The sequence below is a fragment of the Cyclopterus lumpus genome, chromosome 9 (assembly GCF_009769545.1).
Source record: "Cyclopterus lumpus isolate fCycLum1 chromosome 9, fCycLum1.pri, whole genome shotgun sequence".
Classification (NCBI taxonomy): domain Eukaryota; kingdom Metazoa; phylum Chordata; class Actinopteri; order Perciformes; family Cyclopteridae; genus Cyclopterus; species Cyclopterus lumpus.
In genome coordinates, this window is record NC_046974.1 from 635001 (window position 1) to 650000 (window position 15000).

General features: G+C 49.2%; 2 protein-coding genes and 1 long non-coding RNA gene across 9 annotated transcripts in view; all 3 read right to left on the minus strand.

The window, feature by feature from the left end:
* The window catches only part of ak8 (adenylate kinase 8), a 36249-nt gene extending 34449 nt beyond the window's left edge, over positions 1-1800 (minus strand). For 3 of the 7 annotated variants that reach the window (XM_034542567.1, XM_034542566.1, XM_034542563.1), the window contains exons 1-4: positions 1684-1800; positions 903-987; positions 684-733; positions 524-592 (exon numbers count right to left, since the gene is read on the minus strand). In XM_034542567.1, the coding sequence (XP_034398458.1) occupies positions 524-592; positions 684-733; positions 903-984 (201 nt within the window). In that variant the 5' untranslated portion in view covers positions 985-987; positions 1684-1800. Of the gene's footprint in view, positions 1-523; positions 593-683; positions 734-902; positions 988-1092; positions 1197-1683 lie in introns of all 7 variants that reach the window. The other 4 variants (XM_034542562.1, XM_034542561.1, XM_034542564.1 and 1 more) reach the window with 3 other exon arrangements.
* A 2446-nt stretch (positions 1801-4246) lies between these two features.
* Positions 4247-5068, minus strand: LOC117736925. Its single transcript, XR_004610001.1, has 2 exons — positions 4944-5068; positions 4247-4908 (listed from the first exon to the last, which is right to left on the minus strand). It is a non-coding gene; the product is annotated as an uncharacterized LOC117736925 (long non-coding RNA).
* A 2350-nt stretch (positions 5069-7418) lies between these two features.
* tsc1a (TSC complex subunit 1a) overlaps positions 7419-15000 on the minus strand; it is a 23649-nt gene continuing 16067 nt past the window's right edge. Inside the window, exons 16-22 of the mRNA XM_034542587.1 lie at positions 13744-13910; positions 13484-13666; positions 13291-13401; positions 12835-12957; positions 10194-10381; positions 7983-8108; positions 7419-7907 (exon numbers count right to left, since the gene is read on the minus strand). Coding sequence (XP_034398478.1) covers positions 7433-7907; positions 7983-8108; positions 10194-10381; positions 12835-12957; positions 13291-13401; positions 13484-13666; positions 13744-13910 — 1373 coding nt within the window. The 3' untranslated portion in view covers positions 7419-7432. The remainder of the gene's footprint in view (positions 7908-7982; positions 8109-10193; positions 10382-12834; positions 12958-13290; positions 13402-13483; positions 13667-13743; positions 13911-15000) is intronic.

A 15000-nucleotide genomic window follows, 5' to 3' on the forward strand; every position in this document is an offset into this window, starting at 1 on the left:
TCTGTGTGTGTGTGTGTGTACCTGCTCTGTGTGTGTGTGTGTACCTGCTCTGTGTGTGTGTGTGTGTACCTGCTCTGTGTGTGTGTGTGTGTGTGTACCTGCTCTGTGTGTGTGTGTGTACCTGCTCTGTGTGTGTGTGTGTACCTGCTCTGTGTGTGTGTGTGTGTGTACCTGCTCTGTGTGTGTGTGTGTACCTGCTCTGTGTGTGTGTGTGTGTACCTGCTCTGTGTGTGTGTGTGTGTGTACCTGCTCTGTGTGTGTGTGTGTGTACCTGCTCTGTGTGTGTGTGTGTGTACCTGCTCTGTGTGTGTGTGTGTGTACCTGCTCTGTGTGTGTGTGTGTGTGTACCTACTCTGTGTGTGTGTGTGTGTACCTGCTCTGTGTGTGTGTGTACCTACTCTGTGTGTGTGTGTGTGTGTACCTACTCTGTGTGTGTGTGTGTGTACCTGCTCTGTGTGTGTGTGTGTGTGTACCTGCTCTGTGTGTGTGTGTACCTGCTCTGTGTGTGTGTGTGTGTGTGTACCTGCTCTGTGTCCAGTAGACTCCCTGTGGTCACATGGACGGCTCTCAGCTCAGCACTCAGCTTTGTGGCCTGAAGGATGACAAGAAGCACCACAGAAGAAGAGATGTGTGATGATGACATCGTCTTGTCTGCAGTTTAATATTAAAATCAGCTGACTCACCACTGTGTGTTTACCAACAGCTGGAGGGCCGAGGACCAGGACCCTGGGGACTGACCAGGGAGACAACAAGGAGCCATGTTGAACTACACAATCAATATTCTGCATTAAAGCTCAGCACAGACAGGAAGTGGAGTCACAGCTCCACCTAGTGGCTGGAGGACGTTCTACACGTCCTCACAAGGCTCCTCCTGGTGGCTCCACCCCAACAGAGAGACTTACCGTCCACACTGGTCCTCTGCAGCAGGCGGGTCAGGTGACTAATCGGATCCTCAGGCTGGTCCACCAGGAGGCTGGACAGCATGCTCTGTGACAGACACACACACACACACACACACACACACACACACACACACACACAGACTCAGTGGTCCTCCTGCTGGACCTCACAGCTGCTGCAGGTCTTTCTTACCTGCAGCAGGTGTGAGAAGTTGTGCTTGTCGGCGTACTCGGACATGTGAGGAGGAACCCTCAGAGGTTTTACTGTCTCATCCATCATGAGGTGCTGCTTTTTTCCTGGGGGACCATGAACACATCACATGTGAACTTTCTCTGGATAAACATCTGATAATTTTCCTTCATTAAAAGTAAAAAAGAGAACCTGAGCTACAGACAATCATGAATAGTAATAACTATATTTAACTCTATATATAACTATCATTATATATATATAGCAGCAGTAATTGTTATAAACAACATGTGTGTGCTTATTTCTATGCATCAGATGCTGTTTGCAAGTGATTGACAGGTGATAATATTCCCTCAAATGGAAATTAAGGAGCTTTTATTGCATAGTTGTTGAAGCGTGATATCTTATTGTGAAAGGCAGAGCTACGGTGACCAGGACCGGGACTGGGACCGGGACTGGGACCGGGACTGGGACCGGGCCAGGACCAGAGCGGCTAACTCACGGCATTAGCTAACTTTAATCATGACGTCATTCAGCTCAAAAGGTTAGAGGTGTACCGACATGACGTCATCTGTGCAGTAGAAAGCTCCTCACCTGTCAACGTCTGCTTGCTGCTTAGGGAGCGACGTCATCCGCGAGTTTCTGCTGGCGTCGCTGAGCAACGGAGCCGCGAGGACACTCCGTCACATCCGTTTCCTGTTACTGTTGTTAAGTCTTCCGGTTTTCATAATAAGAGCCATGTGACCGCAGCAGATATACAATATATTATAATATTCTGATGAGTTTTCACTCTAATGTCGGGGACCGTTTTTAATAATAATAATAATACTTCGAATTTATATTGTGCTTTTCTAGACACTCAAAGATGCTTAAACATATAGAGTTTGTTTGATTTACTACCTTATTTACAATTTGAGTTATTTTAATTTTATTTAACAGTGTAGTTAAGTTCAATATCCATTTTTCTCCGTTTTTAATTCTTCTGCAAATGCTTCGTCTTAATTTGTTGCACCTGTTCTCCACCACTAGTCTACTCCCTGGACACCATGCTGGTTTGACTGGTGTAACATGTTACTGTTTGACTGGTGTAACATGTTACTGTTTGACTGGTGTAACATGTTACTGTTTGACTGGTGTAACATGTTACTGTTTGACTGGTGTAACGTGTTACTGTTTGACTGATGTAACATGTTACTGTTTGACTGGTGTAACATGTTACTGTTTGACTGGTGTAACATGTTACTGTTTGACTGGTGTAACATGTTACTGTTTGACTGGTGTAACGTGTTACTGTTTGACTGATGTAACATGTTACTGTTTGACTGGTGTAACATGTTACTGTTTGACTGGTGTAACGTGTTACTGTTTGACTGGTGTAACATGTTACTGTTTGACTGATGTAACATGTTACTGTTTGAATGGTGTAACATGTTACTGTTTGACTGGTGTAACATGTTACTGTTTGACTGGTGTAACGTGTTACTGTTTGACTGGTGTAACGTGTTACTGTTTGACTGGTGTAACATGTTACTGTTTGACTGGTGTAACGTGTTACTGTTTGACTGGTGTAACATGTTACTGTTTGACTGGTGTAACGTGTTACTGTTTGACTGGTGTAACATGTTACTGTTTGACTGGTGTAACATGTTACTGTTTGACTGGTGTAACGTGTTACTGTTTGACTGGTGTAACATGTTACTGTTTGACTGGTGTAACGTGTTACTGTTTGACTGGTGTAACATGTTACTGTTTGACTGGTGTAACATGTTACTGTTTGACTGGTGTAACATGTTACTGTTTGACTGGTGTAACGTGTTACTGTTTGACTGGTGTAACATGTTACTGTTTGACTGGTGTAACATGTTACTGTTTGACTGGTGTAACGTGTTACTGTTTGACTGGTGTAACGTGTTACGGTTTGACTGGTGTAACATGTTACTGTTTGACTGATGTAACATGTTACTGTTTGACTGGTGTAACATGTTACTGTTTGACTGGTGTAACATGTTACTGTTTGACTGGTGTAACATGTTACTGTTTGACTGGTGTAACATGTTACTGTTTGACTGGTGTAACATGTTACTGTTTGACTGGTGTAACGTGTTACTGTTTGACTGGTGTAACATGTTACTGTTTGACTGGTGTAACGTGTTACTGTTTGACTGGTGTAACATGTTACTGTTTGACTGGTGTAACATGTTACTGTTTGACTGGTGTAACATGTTACTGTTTGACTGGTGTAACATGTTACTGTTTGACTGGTGTAACGTGTTACTGTTTGACTGGTGTAACATGTTACTGTTTGACTGGTGTAACATGTTACTGTTTGAATGGTGTAACATGTTACTGTTTGACTGGTGTAACATGTTACTGTTTGACTGGTGTAACATGTTACTGTTTGACTGGTGTAACGTGTTACTGTTTGAATGGTGTAACATGTTACTGTTTGACTGGTGTAACATGTTACTGTTTGAATGGTGTAACATGTTACTGTTTGACTGGTGTAACATGTTACTGTTTGACTGGCGGCCATGTTACGGTTTGACTGGCGGCCATGTTAACTGGAGACTTGTTGTTGACTTCCCTCTCGTGTCGAGTCTTTTGAGAGAAAGAGTCCACTGAGTTCAAACAGGAAGTTACCAAACTGCTCTTCCTTTGAAATAAAATTGTTACAAATAAAACATAATCGACTTTGGAGCTTGTTTTGTGCAAACACGTGTCACGTAGAAGAACTCTGTAGTGCAGTACAACTAAATACTATATATATATATATATATATATATATAAAAAAATCGGGGATTCGAACTTGTATCTTTGGGTCGTCAAACAGTTGAGAGTCGGGGATCTGACCACTCAGATCATCTGTTTCTACTTTGAAATAACGTCCAATTGAGCCAGCAGCAGGCGACCAGATGAACTTGTGACCACACTGCCGACTTCCATGGAGCATGTTGACGTGAACCACGGAGCGCGTGACAAGAGGGCTGCTTTCTCAAACTGTTTGAATTCAAAACGTCTTTAAAGTGCTGCCAATTCATGAGGAAATGTTTGTGACGTCAGGAGGTAAATATACACAATGTATAAACAACAACGCAACAGAGGCCACAAGAAAACAAAGCCACACCATAAAGAATTCAACCAGCCAAGAACACAAAGGTCAAACAGCTCAGGTCACTTCACTTTAATAAGGGAAAGACATCATCACATCACAATATATATCAAATAGCATTTTATACAAAGAGTTCCATTGTTGTTATCAACCTTAAGGCTGCGATGGATGCCACTTAAAGTCAATAAGAGACACTTTATGAACAGATGGTAAACCATCACATATGGGTGTGTGTCATTTATGATACACATTACCACATTAACGTTGTCATGAGTGGCCCTTATGTTTACCCCATCCTGGACCGGTCTCTGTCGTGGACTAAGACCCCATCCTGGACCGGTCTCTGTCGTGGACTAAGACCCCATCCTGGACCGGTCTCTGTCGTGGACTAAGACCTCATCCTGGACCGGTCTCTGTCGTGGACTAAGACCCCATCCTGGACCGGTCTCTGTCGTGGACTAAGACCTCATCCTGGACCGGTCTCTGTCGTGGACTAAGACCTCATCCTGGACCGGTCTCTGTCGTGGACTAAGACCCCATCCTGGACCGGTCTCTGTCGTGGACTAAGACCTCATCCTGGACCGGTCTCTGTCGTGGACTAAGACCTCATCCTGGACCGGTCTCTGTCGTGGACTAAGACCTCATCCTGGACCGGTCTCTGTCGTGGACTAAGACCTCATCCTGGACCGGTCTCTGTCGTGGACTAAGACCTCATCCTGGACCGGTCTCTGTCGTGGACTAAGACCTCATCCTGGACCGGTCTCTGTCGTGGACATCCCTCTATAATCATCCATCCATCCTCCCCCCTCTATAATCCCTCAATCATCCTTCCTCCTCATCCCTCCATCATCCCTCCATCATCCCTCTATAATCCCCCCTCATCCCTCTATAATCCCCCCTCATCCCTCTATAATCCCTCCATCATCCCTCTATAATCCCCCCTCATCCCTCCATCATCCCTCTATAATCCTCCATCATCCCTCTATAATCCCCCCTCATCCCTCCATCCTCCCTCTGTAATCCCCTCATCCATCCATCATCCCTCATCATCCCTCTATAATCCCCTCATCCCTCCATCATCCCTCCTCATCCCTCTATAATCCCCTCATCCCTCCATCATCCCTCTACAATCCCCCCTCATCCCTCTATAATCCCCCCTCATCCCTCCATCATCCCTCTATAATCCCCCCTCATCCCTCTATAATCCCCCCTCATCCCTCCATCATCCCTCTATAATCCCCCCTCATCCCTCTATAATCCCCCCTCATCCCTCTATAATCCTCCATCATCCCTCTATAATCCCCCCTCATCCCTCTATAATCCCCCCTCATCCCTCCATCATCCCTCTATAATCCCCCCTCATCCCTCTATAATCCCCCCTCATCCCTCCATCATCCCTCTATAATCCCCCCTCATCCCTCCATCATCCCTCTATAATCCTCCATCATCCCTCTATAATCCTCCATCATCCCTCTACAATCCCCCATCATCCCTCTATAATCCCCCCTCATCCCTCTATAATCCCCCCTCATCCCTCCATCATCCCTCTATAATCCCCCCTCATCCCTCCATCATCCCTCTATAATCCCCCCTCATCCCTCCCTCATCCCTCTATAATCCTCCATCATCCCTCTATAATCCCCCCTCATCCCTCTATAATCCTCCATCATCCCTCCATCATCCCTCTATAATCCTCCCTCATCCCTCCATCATCCCTCTATAATCCTCCATCATCCCTCTATAATCCCCCCTCATCCCCCCCTCATCCCTCTATAATCCCCCCTCATCCCTCCATCATCCCTCTATAATCCCCCCTCATCCCTCTATAATCCCCCCTCATCCCTCTATAATCCCCCCTCATCCCCCCCTCATCCCTCTATAATCCCCCCTCATCCCTCCATCATCCCTCTATAATCCCCCCTCATCCCTCCATCATCCCTCTATAATCCCCCCTCATCCCTCTATAATCCCTCCATCATCCCTCTATAATCCCCCCTCATCCCTCTATAATCCCCCCTCATCCCTCCATCATCCCTCTATAATCCCCCCTCATCCCTCCATCATCCCCCCTCATCCCTCTATAATCCCCCCTCATCCCTCCATCATCCCTCTATAATCCTCCATCATCCCTCTATAATCCCCCCTCATCCCTCTATAATCCCCCCTCATCCCTCCATCATCCCTCTATAATCCCCCCATCATCCCTCTATAATCCTCCCTCATCCCTCTATAATCCCCCCTCATCCCTCTATAATCCTCCCTCATCCCTCTATAATCCTCCATCATCCCTCTATAATCCTCCATCATCCCTCTATAATCCTCCCTCATCCCTCTATAATCCTCCCTCATCCCTCTATAATCCTCCCTCATCCCTCTATAATCCCCCCTCATCCCTCTATAATCCTCCCTCATCCCTCTATAATCCTCCCTCATCCCTCTATAATCCTCCCTCATCCCTCTATAATCCTCCATCATCCCTCTATAATCCTCCCTCATCCCTCTATAATCCCCCCTCATCCCTCTATAATCCTCCCTCATCCCTCTATAATCCTCCCTCATCCCTCTATAATCCCCCCTCATCCCTCTATAATCCTCCCTCATCCCTCTATAATCCTCCCTCATCCCTCTATAATCCCCCCTCATCCCTCCATCATCCCTCTATAATCATCCCTCATCCCTCTATAATCCTCCATCATCCCTCTATAATCCCCCCATAATCCCTCTATAATCCCCCCTCATCCCTCTATAATCCTCCCTCATCCCTCTATAATCCTCCATCATCCCTCTATAATCCTCCCTCATCCCTCTATAATCCTCCCTCATCCCTCTATAATCCTCCATCATCCCTCTATAATCCTCCCTCATCCCTCTATAATCCCCCCTCATCCCTCTATAATCCCCCCTCATCCCTCTATAATCCCCCCTCATCCCTCTATAATCCTCCATCATCCCTCTATAATCCCCCCTCATCCCTCTATAATCCCTCCATCATCCCTCTATAATCCCCCCTCATCCCTCTATAATCCCCCCTCATCCCTCCATCATCCCTCTATAATCCCCCCTCATCCCTCCATCATCCCTCTATAATCCCCCCTCATCCCTCTATAATCCCCCCTCATCCCTCTATAATCCCCCCTCAAACCTCTATAATCCCCCCTCATCCCTCTAATCCCTCTATAATCCCCCCTCATCCCTCTATAATCCCCCCTCATCCCTCTATAATCCCCCCCCCCCTCAGTACTCGGGCAGCGTCTCATCGTAGTCCATGATGCTGAGCTCGTGCCTCCTCTGTCTGACGGCGAGCGTCAGGTCTGCAGGAGGTCCAGAGGAGGTCTGAGGACTCCCTGCAAGGAGGACCTCTGCTTCCTGACCCAGAGGAGGGCTATCTGGCAGGGCCTCGTGGTCCTCCTCGTGGTCCTCATCCTCCTCCTCCTCTTCTTCCTCTTCCTCTTCCTCTTCCTGCTGCTGCTCCTCCTCCCCCTCTTCCTTCTCCTCCTCCTGGCTGTGATTGGTCGGTCCGAACAGCTGCCGTGCACGCTGCTCCAAGAAGGAGCCGACGGCCATTGGGGAGGAGGAGCAGGAGAGGAGGTGCAGGGGGGAGGAGGAGAAGGTCTCCGCAGCTCCGTTTATGATACTAACAGAAGAAGAGAAGGGGCGGGGCTTGTGGCCGCCCTGAGGAGCTGGTGAGGCAACGCTGCCGTCGTTTGGCCTGAAGGCGAGAGAGATGACATCACATGACCTATTCACTGACATCATCACCTGTGACATCATCACTGTGGTTTACCTGTCCTGAGGCCGGCTGTGTGTGTCCAGGTGGATCTGGCTGTACAGGTGAAGCGTCTCCGTCTGAAGGGTCTGTGTGACTCTCCTCAAAGCCTCACAGCGACTCTCACACGCCGACAGCTCACCTCTGAAACACAACGAGCTGTCACTCAGGGGCCGCTCACCTGAGGACAGGTGAATGTTCACCTGAGGACAGGGGGCCGCTCACCTGAGGACAGGTGAATGTTCACCTGAGGACAGGTGAATGTTCACCTGAGGACAGGTGACCGCTCACCTGAGGACAGGTGACCGCTCACCTGATGACAGGTGAACGCTCACCTGAGTGACAGGTGACCGCTCACCTGAGTGACAGGTGACCGCTCACCTGAGGACAGGTGACCGCTCACCTGAGGACAGGTGACCTCTCACCTGAGTGACAGGTGACCGCTCACCTGAGGACAGGTGAATGTTCACCTGAGGACAGGGGGCCGCTCACCTGAGGACAGGTGAACGCTCACCTGAGGACAGGTGAACGCTCACCTGAGTGACAGGTGACCGCTCACCTGAGGACAGGTGACCGCTCACCTGAGGACAGGTGAACGCTCACCTGAGGACAGGTGAACGCTCACCTGAGTGACAGGTGACCTCTCACCTGAGTGACAGGTGACCGCTCACCTGAGGACAGGTGAATGTTCACCTGAGGACAGGTGACCGCTCACCTGAGGACAGGTGACCGCTCACCTGATGACAGGTGAATGTTCACCTGAGGACAGGGGGCCGCTCACCTGAGGACAGGGGGCCGCTCACCTGAGGACAGGTGAACGCTCACCTGAGTGACAGGTGACCGCTCACCTGAGGACAGGTGAACGCTCACCTGAGGACAGGTGAACGCTCACCTGAGGACAGGTGACCGCTCACCTGAGGACAGGTGAATGTTCACCTGAGGACAGGGGGCCGCTCACCTGAGGACAGGTGAATGTTCACCTGAGGACAGGGGGCCGCTCACCTGAGGACAGGTGAATGTTCACCTGAGGACAGGTGAATGTTCACCTGAGGACAGGTGAATGTTCACCTGAGGACAGGTGACCGCTCACCTGAGGACAGGTGACCGCTCACCTGATGACAGGTGAACGCTCACCTGAGTGACAGGTGACCGCTCACCTGAGTGACAGGTGACCGCTCACCTGAGGACAGGTGACCTCTCACCTGAGTGACAGGTGACCGCTCACCTGAGGACAGGTGAATGTTCACCTGAGGACAGGGGGCCGCTCACCTGAGGACAGGTGAACGCTCACCTGAGGACAGGTGAACGCTCACCTGCGTGACAGGTGACCGCTCACCTGAGGACAGGTGACCGCTCACCTGAGGACAGGTGAACGCTCACCTGAGGACAGGTGAACGCTCACCTGAGTGACAGGTGACCTCTCACCTGAGTGACAGGTGACCGCTCACCTGAGGACAGGTGAAGGTTCACCTGAGGACAGGTGACCGCTCACCTGAGGACAGGTGACCGCTCACCTGATGACAGGTGAATGTTCACCTGAGGACAGGGGGCCGCTCACCTGAGGACAGGGGGCCGCTCACCTGAGGACAGGTGAACGCTCACCTGAGTGACAGGTGACCGCTCACCTGAGGACAGGTGAACGCTCACCTGAGGACAGGTGAACGCTCACCTGAGGACAGGTGACCGCTCACCTGAGGACAGGTGAATGTTCACCTGAGGACAGGGGGCCGCTCACCTGAGGACAGGTGAACGCTCACCTGAGGACAGGTGAACGCTCACCTGAGTGACAGGTGACCGCTCACCTGAGGACAGGTGAATGTTCACCTGAGGACAGGGGGCCGCTCACCTGAGGACAGGTGAACGCTCACCTGAGGACAGGTGAACGCTCACCTGAGTGACAGGTGAACGCTCACCTGAGGACAGGGGGCCGCTCACCTGAGGACAGGTGAACGCTCACCTGAGGACAGGTGAACGCTCACCTGAGGACAGGTGAACGCTCACCTGAGGACAGGTGAACACTCACCTGAGGACAGGTGAACGCTCACCTGAGGACAGGTGAACGCTCACCTGAGTGACAGGTGAACGCTCACCTGAGGACAGGTGAATGTTCACCTGAGGACAGGGGGCCGCTCACCTGAGGACAGGTGAACGCTCACCTGAGGACAGGTGAACGCTCACCTGAGGACAGGGCCAACACACCACTCATAGATCTGACTCCAGGACCCTGACCTGCTCTGGGCCTTGGTGTCCTCCAGGAGCTTCTTCTGATCCAGGACCAGCTGGTCTTTCTTGGCCAGCTGGGTCTCCAGGTCTGCGATCCTGTGATTGGCTGCTTCCAGCTTCTGTCTCTGCTGGACGTCGCTGTCTGTTAGCCGCTGGAACTCCTTACCCATACTGCACTGCAGCATGGACACCTCCTGACCAACACACACACACACACACACACACTGAGCACTGAGAGGAACATGGTGGTCCCTGAACGCCACACCAATCACCGCTGGATACTTTTGACGGGTCAAAAGCAGAAAGATTTAATTATATTTGATTATAAGCAGTGTGTCTGTGAGTGTGTCCTCACTGTGTGTGTGTGTGTGTCCTCACTGTGTGTGTGTGTGTCCTCACCGTGTGTGTGTGTCCTCACCATTGTGTGTGTGTGTCCTCACTGTGTGTGTGTGTGTCCTCACCGTGTGTGTGTGTCCTCACCATTGTGTGTGTGTGTCCTCACTGTGTGTGTGTGTGTCCTCACCATTGTGTGTGTGTCCTCACTAAGTGTGTGTGTCCTCACTGTGTGTGTGTGTGTGTCCTCACTGTGTGTGTGTGTGTCCTCACCGTGTGTGTGTGTCCTCACCATTGTGTGTGTGTGTCCTCACTGTGTGTGTGTGTGTCCTCACCGTGTGTGTGTGTCCTCACCATTGTGTGTGTGTGTCCTCACTGTGTGTGTGTGTGTCCTCACCATTGTGTGTGTGTCCTCACTAAGTGTGTGTGTCCTCACTGTGTGTGTGTGTGTGTGTGTCCTCACCGTGTGTGTGTGTGTGTGTCCTCACTGTGTGTGTGTGTGTCCTCACCGTGTGTGTGTGTGTCCTCACCATTGTGTGTGTGTGTCCTCACTGTGTGTGTGTGTGTCCTCACTGTGTGTGTGTGTGTCCTCACCGTGTGTGTGTGTGTGTCCTCACTGTGTGTGTGTGTGTGTCCTCACCATTGTGTGTGTGTGTCCTCACTGTGTGTGTGTGTGTCCTCACTGTGTGTGTGTGTATCCTCACCGTGTGTGTGTGTGTGTCCTCACTGTGTGTGTCCTCACCGTGTGTGTGTGTCCTCACCGTGTGTGTGTGTCCTCACTGTGTGTGTGTGTGTCCTCACCGTGTGTGTGTGTCCTCACCGTGTGTGTCCTCACCGTGTGTGTGTGTGTGTCCTCACTGTGTGTGTCCTCACCGTGTGTGTGTGTGTGTCCTCACTGTGTGTGTCCTCACCGTGTGTGTGTGTCCTCACCGTGTGTGTGTGTCCTCACTGTGTGTGTGTGTGTCCTCACCGTGTGTGTGTGTGTGTCCTCACCGTGTGTGTCCTCACCGTGTGTGTGTGTGTGTCCTCACTGTGTGTGTCCTCACCGTGTGTGTGTGTGTGTCCTCACTGTGTGTGTCCTCACCGTGTGTGTGTGTGTGTCCTCACTGTGTGTGTCCTCACCGTGTGTGTGTGTCCTCACCGTGTGTGTGTGTCCTCACTGTGTGTGTGTGTGTCCTCACCGTGTGTGTGTGTGTGTCCTCACCGTGTGTGTCCTCACCGTGTGTGTGTGTGTGTCCTCACTGTGTGTGTCCTCACCGTGTGTGTGTGTGTGTCCTCACTGTGTGTGTCCTCACCGTGTGTGTGTGTGTCCTCACTGTGTGTGTCCTCACCGTGTGTGTGTGTCCGTCCTCACTGTGTGTGTCCTCACCGTGTGTGTGTGTGTGTCCTCACTGTGTGTGTCCGTCCTCACTGTGTGTGTCCTCACCGTGTGTGTGTGTGTGTCCTCACCGTGTGTGTGTCTCCTCACTGTGTGTGTGTGTGTCCTCACCGTGTGTGTGTGTGTGTCCTCACCGTGTGTGTCCTCACCGTGTGTGTGTGTGTGTCCTCACTGTGTGTGTCCTCACCGTGTGTGTGTGTGTGTCCTCACTGTGTGTGTCCTCACCGTGTGTGTGTGTGTGTCCTCACTGTGTGTGTCCTCACCGTGTGTGTGTGTGTCCTCACTGTGTGTGTCCTCACCGTGTGTGTGTGTCCGTCCTCACTGTGTGTGTCCTCACCGTGTGTGTGTGTGTGTCCTCACTGTGTGTGTCCGTCCTCACTGTGTGTGTCCTCACCGTGTGTGTGTGTGTGTCCTCACCGTGTGTGTGTCTCCTCACTGTGTGTGTGTGTGTCCTCACCGTGTGTGTGTGTGTGTCCTCACCGTGTGTGTCCTCACCGTGTGTGTGTGTGTGTCCTCACTGTGTGTGTCCTCACCGTGTGTGTGTGTGTGTCCTCACTGTGTGTGTCCTCACCGTGTGTGTGTGTGTGTCCTCACTGTGTGTGTCCTCACCGTGTGTGTGTGTCCTCACCGTGTGTGTGTGTCCTCACTGTGTGTGTGTGTGTCCTCACCGTGTGTGTGTGTGTGTCCTCACCGTGTGTGTCCTCACCGTGTGTGTGTGTGTGTCCTCACTGTGTGTGTCCTCACCGTGTGTGTGTGTGTGTCCTCACTGTGTGTGTCCTCACCGTGTGTGTGTGTGTCCTCACTGTGTGTGTCCTCACCGTGTGTGTGTGTCCGTCCTCACTGTGTGTGTCCTCACCGTGTGTGTGTGTGTGTCCTCACTGTGTGTGTCCGTCCTCACTGTGTGTGTCCTCACCGTGTGTGTGTGTGTGTCCTCACCGTGTGTGTGTGTGTCTTTGCTCCATCCAGCTGTTCACTAAGAGCTCTGTTGGTTTCTCTCAGCAGGACGAGCTGCTGGTTCAACAGGAAGATCTGCTGCTGCAGCTGCTCACTGCTACACAACTACACACAGACACACAATGACACACGGTTACACACAATGACACAACTACACACAGACACACAATGACACATGGTTACACAACTACACACAGACACACAATGACACAACATGATGACTTCCTGTTGGACAATAGACACATGATGACTTCCTGTTGGACAATAGACTTCCTGTTGGACAATAGACTTCCTGTTGGACAATAGACACATGAACACTTCCTGTTGGACAATAGACACATGATGACTTCCTGTTGGACAATAGACTTCCTGTTGGACAATAGACACATGATGACTTCCTGTTGGACAATAGAAACACTCTACAGCAGCTCTCCTCACCTTGAGTGACAGCTGGGTCAGCTGGTGTTCTGCATTGTAAGACTTGTTATTGGCTTTCTGAAGCTCCGCCTCCAGGTCCCTTAACCTGCTCTGACACTCCTGAAGCTCGCTCTGCAACAGCCAATCACAGCACAGGTAGTGTTAAACAACATCACAAGACATTGTGACGATGTGTGTGTTGGTGTGTTAGCACCTTGAGTCTCTGCCTGTCTCTCTGCTCGTCCTGTTGTCGCAGCAGCAGCTGTTGGTTGTGTGTGTGCAGCTGGGTGGTGTGTGTGTGTGTGTCATGCTGCAGTTGTGCGTGTCGTCTCTGTTCTTCCTGCAGACTCGACTTCAGAGAGCGAATCTCTTCGTCCTGAACGCTCAGCTGACCCTTCTGTAAGATGTTCACATGTAGACGTCACTACTCCACGCTTCATGACAACGTGCTCATGCTGTGTTGACATGCGTTACCATGGCCACGGCGTGCTCCTCCAGCGCGGTGCCATTGATGACTCTGCGCAGCAGACGGCGGTTTCTGACGGCGTGCTGCTGACGCTTGAAACGTTCATACTGCAGCTGACTGTGGACCAATAACAGCTGACTCCTCAGAGACCGAAGCTCCTCCCCCTGGGCGGGCCCTGATACACACACATCAATTATCTGCATTTATGGTGATGCATGAATCATGTTAATCAGGTGAATGATGTTAATGAGGTGAATCATGTTAATTATATTACTAATGTTAATGAGGTGAATAATGTTAATGAGGTGAATAGTGTTAATGAGGTGAATCATGTTAATGAGGTAAATCATGTTAATTATATTACTAATGTTGATGAGGTGAATAATGTTAATGAGGTGAATAATGTTAATGAGGTGAATAATGTTAATGAGGTAAATCATGTTAATTATATTACTAATGTTGATGACGTCAATAATGTTAATGAGGTGAATAATGTTAATGAGGTGAATAATGTTAATGAGGTAAATCATGTTAATTATATTACTAATGTTGATGACGTCAATAATGTTAATGAGGTGAATAATGTTAATGAGGTGAATAGTGTTAATGAGGTAAATCATGTTAATTATATTACTAATGTTAATAAGGTGAATAATGTTAATGAGGTGAATAGTGTTAATGAGGTGAATACTGTTAATGAGGTGAATAATGTTAATGAGGTGAATAGTGTTAATGAGGTAAATCATGTTAATTATATTACTAATGTTAATAAGGTGAATAATGTTAATGAGGTGAATAGTGTTAATGAGGTGAATAATGTTAATGAGGTGAATAATGTTAATGAGGTGAATAGTGTTAATGAGGTGAATAGTGTTAATGAGGTGAATAATGTTAATGAGGTGAATAGTGTTAATGAGGTGAATAATGTTAATGAGGTGAATAGTGTTAATGAGGTTAATGAGGTGAATAGTGTTAATGAGGTGAATAATGTTAATGAGGTGAATAGTGTTAATGAGGTGAATAATGTTAATGAGGTGAATAATGTTAATGAGGTGAATAGTGTTAATGAGGTGAATAGTGTTAATGAGGTGAATAATGTTAATGAGGTGAATAGTGTTAATGAGGTGAATCATGTTAATGAGGTGAATATTGTTAATGAGGTGAATAATGTTAATGAGGTGAATAGTGTTAATGAGGTGAATAGTGTTAATGAGGTGATTAATGTTAATGAGGTGAATCATGTTAATGAGGTGCATTATGTTAAT